Raw genomic sequence first — 15,648 nt, 5'->3', positions numbered from 1 at the left:
CATGCAAATTTCAGTTTACCGTCGGTGTAAGGGACATTGTGGTTTTATTATTTTCACCCAATATTTTCATAGAAATTTATTTGCACAAATAATAATCTGTATGTCTAATTGTTTAAATATTTTTGTACTGTAAGCATAGGATTTTTTTTAAATTGAATCTCCTTTAATTTAGCCTGGTCTTTGCAGTTCTTACACAGACTCATAGCCTGGGATCCGTAAGGTACACTCTACATACATGTGTGACATTATTGTTGAATATAACTATATGCAGGTAGAATGCAAGTGCTACTTAACCCTTAATGGTGGCAGCTAAGTGTAAATTAATCGCAAGTGAGCGAGCTGACAGGTCCCGTGCAACTCCGTTAGCTTCGGGCATTATTTTTGCCAAAAACACGTCTTGTTCGCATCGCTATGCTAATAGGACGCACAAGCAGACTGTTTTTAAAAAAAATTAAATGCGGCATGCTTATATTCTCAGTGCGTCTGCAGCTGCAACTGCTCTGAAAAACAGCCATGGCACGCCTGCACAAGCAGATTATGCTGATTAAAATGATATGCAGCATGCCTATATTTTGTGTGCAATCGTGGCTCTGACTGCATATGAAATGCTTTACAGTGTTTTCTTGGAAAACACTAACGTACCATTTCATATGCAGCCATGAATGCACACAAAATATAGGCATGCTGCATATCATTGTAATCAGCATAATCTGCTTGTGCAGGCGTGTCATGGCTGTGTTCAGAGCGTGTATCTGCTGGCGGCTGCAAGCTCTAATGTGCAAAAACATGGCGGCTACGGCTGTGTTCAGTTTGCGTAGGCATAGACCAACGCTTAGTCCCAATGTTACTAATTTTTGCATATAGGTCGCAAATATGAATGCAACAGCAAATGAGTCGGCATCTCTTTTTGTTTCAGGGAGGCAGCTCACTTGCTAATATTAGCAATTCCGTAGCCTAGAAAATTGCATTTGCATAAAAACATGAATTAGACCCACTGTGCTATATCTCCCCCAGAAACATTGAGGCAACCTGCCTTCACAGAGGAGGGTCTCCTCTTTCAAACTGTGTGTCCCCTTAGTAGTTATTCTTTGGTGATCACTAGAAAATAGCACTCTGCAATGCTGTGGAAAACAAGTAACTTTAAGCAATGTGGTGGGGAACTGCAGAGATTTATTGACATAAGGCCTAATTCAGACCTGATCGCTGCTGTGCATTTTCGCACGGCGGACGATCTGGTCTGAACTGCGCATGCGCTGCTGCCACAGTGCACCAGCGCATGCCAGAGATGCAATCGGAATCTCTGCCCAGCGATCGCCTCTGCCTAATTGACAGGCAGAGGCGTTCACTGGGCGGGAGGGGGTGGGCTGGCGGCGTTGGGCCGCCGTTTTCGTGGCGCAGTACGGGCAATGCAGGCGTGCCTGGACCACGCGGGGGGTGGGCCGCAGCGGCTGCATGATGTTACACGCAGCCGCTGCAACCCGGAGAGCGACAGGTAGCTCCCTGCCAGCGTGCAGTAGCTGCGCTGGTAGGGAGCTACTCTTCAGGTACAAAAGCATTGCCGCCGTGCGATGCTTTTGCGGGGGGAGGGCCAGACAAGCGGGGTGGACTAGCCCTGTGCTGGGCATCCCCCCGCTTGTCAGGGGTACGATCAGGTCTGAATTAGTCCCATAGATTAGAACTTTCATTGGATATCGATAAGTATTGCACATACATACATATACACACACAGGGAAAATAAACCACTGTACAAATAAACAAAGAAGAGAGACAGAGACTGAGCAGAAAGGAGGCACATCGGGATAGGACGGACAGAATCTAAGAGTTTTTCCTTCCCCACTGGATGGATCTACTATGTTATGCCAGCGCCGAGATCCCGACCGCCGGCATGCAGGCAGCAGGGTGAGCACAAAAGAGCCCTTTTGCTCGCCATGCTGTGGGCACGGTGGCGGCTGTCGGGATCCCGGCACCGGTATGTTGAGCACCGGGATCCTGACAGCTGGAATATCAAATGCCTCAACCACTGGGCTATACATATCACAGTGGTCCAGCCAGGAACCATGAGTAACAGTTCTCAGTCGCATCACTGGAGTTATCACTGTCTGTTGAGTTACAAGACCTAACAATTGTTTTTGAGTTGTAAAGCCTTGGAATACAAAGGATACATCAGATCACAATATGGATACTGGACAGTTTGTATTCTGTAGCTTGGACATACTGTACCAAGTGCTGGGTATAAATGTGAAATAGGTATTAAAGCTAGGTTTGACTCATCAGCAGGGAAGCAGAGAGGGAACAGCAGTTACTAATTGCCTGGCCATGTCTGAGGGGCCCCGGGCAAGATGTGGGGGATGAGGCTGTAGCTTGCATTTATATTTTGAAATTGATTTTCAGAGCAGGTGTGGTCACACCTCCCATATTTGGCCATGCCCCTCAATCATCCAGGGACACCGTAAGTATGGGTTAATGTTAAACACTTTGATAAAGGAAAAGTTTAAAGACCTTGAAGGACCCACTACTGTAATCTTCACAAAAATCCTAAACAGCTTAGATCGTAGAGATCAGACTTTACCATACTATACAATATTATAAAATAATGGCATAAAGAATAATGAGATGAGCATGAACACGTACCTAGTTGATAGAAAACTTCCATTTAGACAAGCAGCTGATGAGAACACTTTGTCAATTTCACTGTTAAAATAAATAATAAACAGTCTTTGCTTAGAAATAAATTATAGAAGGGAACATGCATGCTTGATCTGTGTTATATTTGTGTTACGTATATGCATTATTCCTCATTTTTTCTCAGAACTCTTTAGCTGTGCAATCTTGGCATGTAGTTTCCTTTAGTGCAACACACTTCAGGAATGCCTTTTATTTATTTTTGAAACACATTGTCACAAATGCATTGTTGCATCCTTTGAAATTAAGTTTGTCCACTTTGGTCAACTACCGTAACATGTCCTGCCCCACCTCATGCAGCAATTACAGTAGGTGTGGCTCTCTCTCCTAGGGGGATATTCAATAGCCGCCGATGAAGCTTCGGGTGATATTTCCCGATGCTTCATCAATGTTTTTTCACCCAAAAACACGCAGGTTCAGCGAAACCTGTGTTTTCGGTAGAAACAGCCCCGTTTTCGGGTGAAAACGGGTCTGTTTTCGGGGATTTTGCTTTGCCTGTCGGAGGCAGGTGAAGCAAATCCCTGTAAAGTCACGGCACGAGCTGGCTTATCAGGGCTAATTAGATAGCCCCTCCAGTCATACTTTTACACTCGCAGTAGGTGCGGGTAATTGAATATCCATTTTTTATTGCAAAGCGGCTGCGGCAGCTTACAGAGCAGGAGCTTTCCATCTGCCTTGTAATGTCTCACAGTTAGGACAGAATGTAAGCACTGCATTAGACCTTAGACCATAGGTCTTTAAATTCGACCCTCCAGCTGCTGTGGAACCACACATCCCAACATGCCCTGCTTCAGTTTTAGCATGCCTTAATAGCAAAACTGTGGCAGGGCATGCTGGGATGTGTAGTTCCACAGCAGCTGGAGGACCACGGTTGACGACCGATGCCTTAGACCCAATCAGCATATCAACTGCTGAATTACTTTCCTCATTCTGTCTCGGCTAAATGAATTGTCACAGATGGCTGGATTCCTGCTCAGAAATCAGCAGTGCCTGGTAACATGCAATGGTCCTGCTCCTGGTTTCAAGTAAAGGCGGCATTTACAGGGGACCTGTCACTACTTACAATCTCAACAAACCAACATGTAGGTAACAGTGAATTCAGTGTTCCTGTATAATTGCGGGATGGGTCTAAGGCCCTCTTTCAGCTTCAGTTGATTAGCAAAACTGCAACTGCCATCACTAGTTTGCTGTGGGCCACCCAGCATGCTAATGGCTGCTAGCGATGCAATCACAATTTAATTGCAATCGCATCGCAGAGTAAGGACAGTCCCCCTGCCTCCGCAGCATGGCTACGAAGGCAGACGGGCTGCTGCCATTTTCCGCATCACAGCAGCCGCATGTGACGTCACACGGTCGTCCCGAAAACGTCCCGGGCCCACCCCCGCAACGCCGCCCCGCGAACGCCTCTGCCTAACTGCCGACCTGCGCATGTGCAGATCGGGCACTGCGCGTGCGCACTCGTTACAAAATCAAGGCCCGAAGTCCTTTATTAAAATACAAGTAAAAAACTTGCTGTTTTGCTGAACTAAGCAGTTGTTCACTTTTGACACTTAAATAAGAATTTAACAAAAATCTTACTTTACTATATCCAATGAAAGTCTGCCTGTTGAGAAAGTCAGCCATCTTTGAATAAGTTCCTCGTTTATGGTCCATATTTGACGGGTATGGTTATGCTTTCTGAAGTCATCTGGAGGGAGGCAGTTCTAGAAATGAAAAACTTTGCAATTTAAAAAATAAAATAAAATGCACAAAATCAAAAAGGTGAATCATGCAATCCTTGAATGGAGGCATCAGATATTTAACACTCTCCGTTATCTTAAAATCTAAAGCTTCCTATGAAAAACAGCTCAGGTAAATAGCTTTATGAGGGCATTTTTTCCCCTGCAGGATGGAATCAATGCAGACTGAAAATTTCAAGTACGACATTTATCAGCATCCACTGAGTTACATGCGTGGTAGTTGCAGTACACATGAACAGGTGCGTCAAGAAGGGGGGGGGGGGAGTTACAAATTACCCTGGTCTCTGTAGGGGCCAGGGAGTAAATGGGAGTGTAATAACACCCCCCATGATGCTGCAACCTTTTAATGGCCACGCCCAGTAGAGTAGCTAAACCCGTCCAAAGTCTTTAGCCATCCTGCACACAAGACCTTGGTGAATCACTGGTCAAGCACTGGTTCTGCCTTCCAAAATTGCGCACAGCTTTTTTTTTTGCAGTGGTCAGTGCCAAAAATATACATGTGTAACCCCATGCTGGCAAGACCCATTCATTATACAGGTTGAGTATCCCTTATCCAAAATGCTTGGGACGAGAGGTATTTTGGATATGGGATTTTTCCGTATTTTGGAATAAGTGCATACCATAGTGAGATATCATGGTGATGGGACCTAAATCTAAGCACATAATGCATTTATGTTACATATACACCTTATACACACAGCCTGAAGGTCATTTTAGCCAATATTTTTTATAACTTTGTGCATTAAACAAAGTGTGTCTACATTCACACAATTCATTTATGTTTCATATACACCTTATACACACAGCCTGAAGGTCATTTAATACAATATTTTTAATAATTTTGTGTATTAAACAAAGTTTCTATACATTGAGCCATCAAAAAACAAAGGTTTCACTATCTCACTCTCACTCCAAAAAGTCCGTATTTCGGAATATTCCGTATTTCGGAATATTTGGATATGGGATACTCAACCTGTATTGTATATACATATAAATTGCACCAGTAGTTCTTGCATTACATTGCCCTAAGGCCCATGTTAAATCCCCTTTATTATTTATGTGCATTTAGGGTTATCCCCACCAAATCAACACAGGTTTCAGAATGACCGTTTAAGATTGTGATGAAATTTGGTATAATAAATGCTGCCATAGATTGTAAAGAAAAACCCCAATTCTTAGGGTGATATGAGCAATGGTTTAATTTTTGCTAATTCATCAAAATTGTATTTAAAAATCGGCATCATTTTTTTTTTTTATTGCACTTGCAGCTCACCTAACTGAGCTAGAGTAGGGCAAGGTCTCATTTGAAACCTCTTTTCATGTGCTACAATATTTTTCCATATTCTTTCTGAAACCTGGGTTGATTTGGTGTGGAATAACCCTTTAGTTGTTGTTGTGCTGTAAACACACTGAAAAGCTGAGGAACTATATGGGATGTTTTATTATACCTGTACATGAAAATAATGGGCAAAGCTTTGGTCTCCACCGGAGAAAATTTTCTTCACGCAGTAATACCCCTCTGTATCTGGTATATGAAACAAAACAATATGTTAGAGCGTTCTGATAAAGCAAAAAACAAAAAGTGAGGAAAGAAAACAAAAAGCACACTTACTGCTGGGAAGCTTGGCGTAATCACTGAAGGATATCCAGTTTCCTCTGACAGTAAAGGGACTCTTTCTATTGCACGTTGACCCAGTTCCTAACTGTCCATTGCCGCCAAGGCCAAATGAGTAGATTCGCCCAGATGAAGGAACAAATGCTAAAGTATGCTGTCTAAGCGATAAAATAAATAATAGTACTTTAGCCAACTGGTCTACTGTTCCACAGACACTGTGTGCCAGTGCATGAAATGGTAGATATAACAGATTTTGTATATACTGTGTGCATATTGTGATAAACTCGTAAAATTCCAACTTTTCAAAGTTATTAGGCAGAATAGAATTTATTGCCTCGGCTGCCACTGTGACATTGGATGTGACAGAAATATTACTGCTAAATGACCCATGGCAGGATTACAGGAATGGGTTGAGACAGTAAACACCTTCAGAAGGTACACTACATGGCCAACAGTTTGTGGCCACCTAAACATTACATTCACCTATATGTGCTTTCTAAAACTTATCATTCCAAATCCATGGGAATTAGTATGAAATCCATCAGTATATTTCCCCTCTTTATTGCTGCTACAACAGCCTGACTGTACTGGGAAAGCTTTCCTCTACATTTCGGAACATTACTGTGGGGATTCGTAACCATTCAGCAAACAACAGTATTTGTGAGGTTGCGGCAATTCATCCCAATGGTTCTCAGTGAACTTGAGGTCGGGGCACTGTGCAGGCCAATCCAGTTCTCCAAAATCATCCAAACCCTTTTTTTGATAGCTTTCACTTTGTGTCACGCTGAAACAGGAAAGGGCCTTATCCAAATCACTGACACAAAGTTGGAAGAACATGGGGGCAGATGTATTAACCTGGAGATGGCATAAGGAAGTGATACACCAGTGATATGTGCAAGGTGTTAAACCCACCAGCCAATCAGCTCCTAACTGTTGATTTACATATTGGAGCTGATTGGCTAGTGTGTTTATCACCTTGCACATATCACTGGTTTATCATTTCCTTATGCCTTCTCCAGGTTTTCAAAGTTATACATCTACATACATACACATACATCTACATACATATACATCAAAGTAATACATCTGCCCCATGAGTCTCTAGAATGTCAATTGATGCATATATGCATGTTGTGGTATTAAGATTAGGAGCCCAGGCTAAACTATGAAAAACAGCCCCAGACCATTAAATCCTACTTTACAGTTGGCAGTAAACATTTGGGCAGGTAGCGTTCTTTTGGCATGTCAAAGCAAGATTTGTGCATATAACCGCCAGATGAAGAAAAATTATTTCTCACTCAACAGAATGTGTTTCCACTGCTTAAGCATCCAATGCATTACTGCATTACATTAGGGATGGCATTGCACATTGTGATCTGAGGCTGCTCAGCCATGGAAACCTAACCCATGAAGCGCCTGCCTCACAGTTTTTGTGCAGCAACTGCATCTAGAAGAGTTTGGAAATTGGTAATGAGTGTTGACACCGAAGACAGATATTATCGCGCTATGTGTTTCAGCACTGGGGCTGTCCCATTTGAGTTGTGCAACGTACTATTTTAAGGCAAAGATGTTGTTGCTCCTAGATTTTCCCACTTCACAATAACAGCCCTTACAGTTGACAGTGGCAGCTCCAGCAGGGCACAAGGTTGACAAACTGACTTGTTGGAAAGATGGCATCCTAGGACCATGCCAAATTGAAAGCTATTGATCTATTCAGTAAGACCCAGTTTACTACTAATGTTTGACTATGAAATCTGCATGGCTGTAAGCTTAGTTCTGTGCACCTGTTAGAAATAGGTATGGTTTAAATGGCCACACACACACACACACACACACACACACTGGGGTAAATATATTAAAGGTTCTAAATATGAAAAGTGGTGATGTTGCCCATAGCAACCAATCAGATTCTATAATTTTTTTGAATGCAGTCAGAATACAGTCCGCGGCATCCTGATGGAGAGAATCCTTACAGGGGCACGGTAAGTATACTTACCCTCCCCACTAACACCCCCCAACCTTAACTCTCCCTTCCCACAGCCTGAACCTAACCCGACCCCTCCCCAGCAGCCTAACCATAACCCACCCGGTGGTGCCTAAACCTAACTCCCCCCCCCCCCCCCTCCCAGCAGCCTAACCCTCCCTTCCCCCCATCCTAACCATTGCCATCCCGGGGGGGGGGGGGGTACCTAAACCTGGCAGAAAACATCCCCAAAACAAATGGAGACTCTGTTTGGTGTGGTGCCTAAATCTGTTGAAAGGGCACAAAATGAATCACAAAAATATTTCCTCTTGGTAATCAGTGGAAGTCAATTGTGTTTCCTTTTGCTGATGATGTAGCAAACCAAGTGATCTCTGCATAGTCTCTAAAACCGCTGCCCACCAGAAACATTGAAGGTTGAGCAGTGAGAGTCATTGAGGGGTCTATGGCCCTAGCCTACCTACCTTGCCTCCGAAGGAATTTATGGGTTATTTAGGAAAACTGGTACCATTCTATTGAGATTACTCTCCTTGGTCGACAGCTACAGGCTTCCCTGAAGTGCTGAAGAGATGAGGAAAGGAAATGTCTTATTCTCTGGTCTTGTGGCAAGTCTTGGGGTTTACCCCCTTTTCTCTTACGTCCTAGAGGATGCTGGAGTCCACATTAGTACCATGGGGATGTACCAAAGCTCCCAGAACGGGAGGGAGAGCGCGGAGGCTCCTGCAGAACTGATTGACTGAACTTCAGATCATCAGAGGCCAAAGTATCGAACTTGTAAAACTTTGCAAACATGTTCGACCCAGACCAAGTTGCAGCTCTGCAAAGCTGCACTGCAGAGACACCCCGGGCAGCCGCCCAGGAAGACCCCACCTTACGAGTAGAGTGGGCCTTAACAGACACGGCAATCCTGCCGTAGAATAAGTGTGCTGGATAGTGAACCTAATCCAGCGAGAAAAAGTCTGCTTGGAAGCAAGACACCCAATTTTCTTGGGATCATATACAGTAGGACAAACAGAGAGTCCGACTTTCTGTGACGAGAAGTTTTCTTCACATATATCTTCAGAGCTCTTACAACATCCAAGGACTTTGATGTAACTGAGGAGTCAGTAGCCACTGGCACCACAATCGGTTGGTTTACATGAAATGCCGACACAACCTTCAGAAGAAACTGCTGACGTGTCCGGAGCTCAGCTCTATCTTCATGGAAGATAAAGTAGGGCTTTTACAGGATAAAGCCCCCAATTCGGACACGTGTCTAGCAGAAGCTAAGGCCAACAACGTGACCGCCTTCCATGTAAGAAATTTAACCTCAACCTCCTGTAGAGGCTCAAACCAATCCGACTGGAGGAACAGCAACACCACGTTAAGCCCCAAGGCGCCGTAGGCGGTACAAAGGGAGGTTGGATGTGCAGAACTCCCTTCAAAAAAGTCTGAACCACAGGGAGGGCAGCCAATTGCTTCTGAAAGAAAATGGATATTGCCTAAATCTGGACCTTCATAGATCCTAACCTCAGGCCCGTATCCACACCTGCTTGCAGGAAGAGGAGAAAACGTCCGAGTTGAAACTCCACCGTAGGAAACTTCTTGGATTCATTAAGAGAATTATTCCTTCCAAATACGATGGTAATGTTTAGACGTTACCCCTTTCCTAGCCTGTATCAGGGCAGGAAGGACCTTCTTCAGAATGCCCTTCCGAGTAAGTATCAGGCACTCAACTTCCATGCCGTCAAACATAGCCGCAGTAATTCTTGATAGGCGAACGGCCCCTGCTGCAGCAGGTCCTCATGAAGGGGAAGAGGCCTCGGTTCTTCTTGCAGTAGATTCAGAAGCTCCACGTACCAAGCCCTTCTTGGCCAGTCTGGGGGCAATGAGGATTGCTTGAACCCTTGTTCTCCTTATGAGCTTTAGGATTCTTGGGATGAGTGGGAGTGGTGTAAACACGTACACTGACTGGAACACACATGGAGACACCAGCGCGTCCACTGCCACTGCCTGTGGGTCCCTCGACCTGGAACAATAACGCCGAAGCTTCTTGATGAGACAAGAGGCCATCATGTCTATTTGGGGTAATCCCCAAACGTCTGTTATTTCCTTGAACACCCCCGGATGGAGACCCCACTCCCCTGGATGGAGATCGTGTCTGCTGAGGAAGTCTGCTTCCCAGTTATCTACTCCTGGAATGAAGATGGCTGACAGCGCCAACGCATGCTTTTCTGTCCAGAGGAGTATTCTTGTCACCTCTGACATTGCCGCTCTGCTCTTCGTTCCACCTTGTCGGTTTATGTAAGCCACTGTTGTTACGTTGTCCGACTGCACTTGAATGGCCCGATTTCTTAGAAGAGGGGCCGCCTGAAGAAGACCGTTGTAGATGGCTCTTAATTCCAGGATGTTGATGGGCAGGCCGGCTTCCAGGCTTGACCACCGTCCTTGGAAGGTTACTCCTTGAGTGACTGCTCCCCAGCCCCGAAGGCTCGCATCCGTGGTTAGAAGGACCCAGTCCTGAATCCCAAACCTGCGACCCTCCAGAAGGTGAGGCAATTTGAGCCACCAGAGGAGTGAAATCCTGGCCTTTGGCGACAGACGAATTCTCTGGTGCATGTGGAGATGAGATCCCGACCACTTGTCCAGGAGATCCAGTTGGAAGATCCGAGCGTGGAACCTCCCGTACTGGAGAGCCTCGTAAGAGGCCACCATCTTTCCCAATAGACGAATGCATTGATGAACAGACACCCGGGCTGGCTCCAGGACATCCCAGACCATAGCTTGTATCACTAACACCTTTTCCTGCGGAAGAAACACCTTTTGCACTTCCGTATCCAGGATCATTCCCAGAAAGGACAACCTCTGGGTTGGTTCCAAATGTGACTTTGGAAGGTTCAGAATCCAACCATGACTCTTGAGGAGGCGTCTTGTGAGAACAATGGACTGCAGCAGCTTCTCCTTGGACGATGCCTTTATCAGCAGATCGTCCAGATATGGAATGATGTTCACATCCTGTTTGCGGAGGTGAACCATCATTTCTGCCAACACCTTGGTAAACACCCTTGGTGCTGTGGAGAGGCCGAATGGCAGGGCCTGGAACTGGAAATGACAGTCCAGCAATGCGAAACGGAGAAAAACCTGATGCGGTAGCCAGCTCTGAATGTGGAGGTACGCATCCTTGATATCAGGAATTCCCCCTCTTCCAGACCTGATATCACCTCCCTGAGAGACTCCATCTTGAACTCCCTTAGAAAGGGGTTCAATGATTTCAGGTTCAGAATGGGCCTGACCGAACCATCCTGTTTCAGTACCACGAAAAGGTTCGAATAGTAACCTTTGTCTGCATGTGAGTTGGTACTGGCAGAATGACCTGTGCCTCCACCAGTTTTTGGACAGCGTCTTGTGGTACAGTGCTGTCTGCCAACAGAGTTGGTAAGCCTGATTTGAAAAAGCGATTAGGAGGGAGACTTTGAAATTCCAGCCTGTATTCCTGGGGCACAATATCTATCACCCAGGGATCCAGGCCGGACGATACCCAGACGTGACTGAAGTGTCTGAGTCTCGCTCCCACTGGCCCCACCTCCAGGCCGCGCAGTCCACCGTCATGCAGAGGACTTTGGCGTACCCGAAGCAGGCTTTTGTTCCTGGGAACCTGCAGCTGCAGGTTTCTTGGACTTAACTCAACCTCCCCTAAAGAAGGTATTGGACGTTCTGGCCTTTCTAGGCTTGTTAGGCCGAAAGGACTGCGTTGCAGATGAAGACAGTGATCGCGCTGAGCAAAAAAAAAAGTGGGTCCCAGGGACCCCATACTTTTAAAAATTGGGGTCCTACCTGTCCTTTTCTGGGTCCCATCGGAATGAATATTCTTATTAATTATTCAAATATAAAAACAAGGACTTGATGTGGACACTACTAAAGTGTTGGAAAGGGGTGACTATGTTGCTGGGCTGTGTAGTATACATGACACTTCCACCAAAAGCTGTAACTAGACATTTTGGTGCCCCGCTACCACACACAAAGAATAGACGGCACGCGCCGAATTTAGGGGTGTGGCCACATAATAGTACCAATTCGCAGTACATCACTCACACTGCGCCAGGTAGAGCACTTATACACAGTGATCGTGGGTGTCAGCGAGGGAAGGGGGTGCCCACAGTCATTGCGTATGTCAGTGGGGGTGCCAAGGGGAGGAGTGACAACGACTGACGTAGTCAGAGCCGCATTAAGGCTAGTGGGGGTTCCAGGCAACAAAGGTGTGGGGGCCCCCACCAATAAAACTGACTGTGAACACTGTTGCTATCATTAGAGAGGGAGAGGGCGAGCGATTAAGACAGTGTCAGAGAGAGAAAGACAGAGAGGTACAAGCGAGTGAGGGAGAGAGATAAAGGGTGTCAGAGAGGGAGAGAGACTGAGATAGAGAAGGGGGAGCAAGAGAGAGGGAGAGAGTCAGGAAGATAGAAATAGGGAGGGGGGGGAACAAGCGAGGAAAAGAAGATGTCAAAGTGGGAGAGAGCCTGGAAGACAGAGGGGGGGGGGGGGGGGGACACACACACACCAAGCGAGAGACAGAGGGTGTCAGTGAGGTAGAGAGAGAGAGAGAGTCAGGGAGAGTCAGGAAGACAGGGGGAGGGGATCCAAGTGGGGGAGGAGTGGGAGAGAGAGTGTCAGTGAGGGGAGAGAGATGAATAAATAAGATTTTACTCACCGGTAAATCTATTTCTCGTAGTCCGTAGTGGATGCTGGGAACTCCGTAAGGACCATGGGGAATAGCGGCTCCGCAGGAGACTGGGCACAACTAAAGAAAGCTTTAGGACTACCTGGTGTGCACTGGCTCCTCCCTCTATGACCCTCCTCCAGACCTCAGTTAGGATACTGTGCCCGGAAGAGCTGACACAATAAGGAAAGGATTTGGAATCCCGGGTAAGACTCATACCAGCCACACCAATCACACCGTATAACTCGTGATACTATACCCAGTTAACAGTATGAAATATAACTGAGCCTCTCAACAGATGGCTCAAAAATAACCCTTTAGTTAACCAATAACTATATACAAGTATTGCAGACAATCCGCACTTGGGACGGGCGCCCAGCATCCACTACGGACTACGTGAAATAGAATTACCGGTGAGTAAAATCTTATTTTCTCTAACGTCCTAAGTGGATGCTGGGAACTCCGTAAGGACCATGGGGATTATACCAAAGCTCCCAAACGGGCGGGAGAGTGCGGATGACTCTGCAGCACCGAATGAGCGAACTCTAGGTCCTCCTCAGCCAGGGTATCAAACTTGTAGAATTTAGCAAATGTGTTTGACCCCGACCAAGTAGCTGCTCGGCAAAGTTGTAAAGCCGAGACCCCTCGGGCAGCCGTCCAAGAAGAGCCCACCTTCCTTGTGGAATGGGCTTTTACAGATTTAGGATGCGGCAGTCCAGCCGCAGAATGTGCAAGTTGAATCGTGCTACAGATCCAGCGAGCAATAGTCTGCTTTGAAGCAGGCGCACCCAACTTGTTGGGTGCATGCAGGATAAATAGCGAGTCAGTCTTTCTGACTCCAGCTGTCCTGGAAACATAGATTTTTTAGGGCCCGGACTACGTCCAGCAACTTGGAATCCTCCAAGTCACGAGTAGCCGCAGGCACCACAATAGGCAGGTTCAAATGAAAAGCTAAAATCACCTTTGGGAGAAATTGGGGACGAGTCCTCAATTCCGCCCTATCCATATGGAAAATCAGATAAGGGCTTTTACATGATAAAGCCGCCAATTCTGACACACGCCTGGCCGAAGCCAAGGCCAACAGCATGACCACTTTCCACGTGAGATAATTTTAAATCCACGGTTTTAAGTGGTTCAAACCAATGTGACTTTAGGAAATTCAACATCACGTTGAGATCCCAAGGTGCAACTGGGGGCACAAAAGGGGGCTGAATATGCAGCACTCCCTTAACAAATGTCTGAACTTCAGGTAGTGAAGCTAGTTCTTTCTGGAAGAAAATCGATAGAGCCGAAATCTGGACCTTAATGGAACCCAATTTTAGGCCCATAGTCACCCCTGACTGTAGGAAGTGCAGAAAACGGCCCAGCTGAAATTCCTCCGTTGGGGCCTTCCTGGCCTCACACCATGCAACATATTTTCGCCATATGCGGTGATAATGGTTTGCGGTCACTTCTTTCCTAGCTTTAATCAGCGTAGGGATGACTTCCTCAGGAATGCCCTTTTCCTTCAGGATCCGGCGTTCAACCGCCATGCCGTCAAACGCAGCCGCGGTAAGTCTTGGAACAGACAGGGCCCCTCTGAGCGGCAGAGGCCATGGGTCCTCTGAGATCATTTCTTGAAGTTCTGGGTACCAAGCTCTTCTTGGCCAATCCGGAACAATGAGTATAGTTCTTACTCCTTTTCGTCTTATTATCCTCAGTACCTTGGGTATGAGAGGAAGAGGAGGGAACACATAAACCGACTGGTACACCCACGGTGTCACTAGAGCGTCCACAGCTATTGCCTGAGGGTCTTTTGACCTGGTGCAATATCTTTCTAGCTTTTTGTTGAGGTGGGACGCCATCATGTCCACCTGTGGCCGTTCGCAGCGATTTACAATCAGCTGAAAGACTTCTGGATGAAGTCCCCACTCTCCCGGGTGGAGGTCGTGCATGGTGAGGAAGTCTGCTTCCCAGTTGTTCACTCCCGGAATGAACACTGCTGACAGTGCTAACACGTGATTTTCCGCCCATCGGAGAATCCTTGTGGCTTCTGCCATCGCCGTCCTGCTTCTCGTGCCTCCCTGTCGGTTTACATGGGCGACCGCCGTGATGTTGTCTGACTGGATCAGTACCGGCTGGTTTTGAAGCAGGGGTCTTGCCTGACTTAGGGCATTGTAGATGGCCCTTAGTTCCAGAATATTTATGTGTAGGGAAATCTCCTGGCTTGACCATAGCCCTTGGAAGTTTCTTCCCTGTGTGACTGCCCCCCATCCTCGAAGGCTGGCATCCGTGGTCACCAGTACCCAGTCCTGTATGCCGAATCTGCGGCCCTCTAGAAGATGAGCACTCTGCAGCCACCACAGCAGAGACAACCCTGTCTCCAAGGACCAGGGTATCAGCCGATGCATCTGAAGAGGGGATCCGGACCACTTGTCCAACAGATCCCACTGAAAGATTCTTGCATGGAACCTGCCGAATGGAATTGCTTCATAGGAAGCTACCATTTTTCCCAGGACTCGCGTGCAGTGATGCACCGAGACCTGTTTTGGTTTCAGGAGATCTCCGACTAGAGACGACAACTCCTTGGCTTTCTCCTCCGAGAGAAACACCCTTTTCTGGTCTGTGTCCAGAACCATCCCCAGAAACAGTAGACGTGTCGTAGGAACCAGCTGTGACTTTGGAATATTCAGAATCCAACCGTGCTGTTGTAGCACCTCCCGAGATAGTGCTACAACTGCTCCCTGGACCTCGCCTTTATAAGGAGATCGTCCAAGTATGGGATAATTAAAACTCCCTTTTTTCGAAGGAGTATCATCATTTCGGCCATTACCTTGGTAAATACCCTCGGTGCCGTGGACAGACCAAACGGCAACGTCTGGAATTGGTAATGACAGTCCTGTACCACAAATCTGAGGTACTCTTGGTGAGGAAGGTAAATGGGGACATGCAGGTA

At 46.6% G+C, this 15,648-nt stretch overlaps 1 protein-coding gene across 2 annotated transcripts in view; it reads right to left on the bottom strand.

Annotated features, from left to right (window-relative positions):
- The window catches only part of HERC4 (HECT and RLD domain containing E3 ubiquitin protein ligase 4), a 222,644-nt gene that overhangs the window by 104,530 nt on the left and 102,466 nt on the right, over positions 1–15,648 (bottom strand). For both annotated transcript variants that reach the window (XM_063961614.1, XM_063961615.1), the window contains exons 8-11: positions 6,034–6,194; positions 5,870–5,946; positions 4,261–4,385; positions 2,632–2,691 (exon numbers count right to left, since the gene is read on the bottom strand). In XM_063961614.1, the coding sequence (XP_063817684.1) occupies positions 2,632–2,691; positions 4,261–4,385; positions 5,870–5,946; positions 6,034–6,194 (423 nt within the window). The remainder of the gene's footprint in view (positions 1–2,631; positions 2,692–4,260; positions 4,386–5,869; positions 5,947–6,033; positions 6,195–15,648) is intronic.

Source organism: Pseudophryne corroboree, chromosome 3, assembly GCF_028390025.1.
Source record: "Pseudophryne corroboree isolate aPseCor3 chromosome 3, aPseCor3.hap2, whole genome shotgun sequence".
NCBI lineage: Eukaryota > Metazoa > Chordata > Amphibia > Anura > Myobatrachidae > Pseudophryne > Pseudophryne corroboree.
The sequence above is the reverse complement of the archived record's forward strand: the minus strand, read 5'-3'. Positions and strand labels throughout refer to the sequence as shown.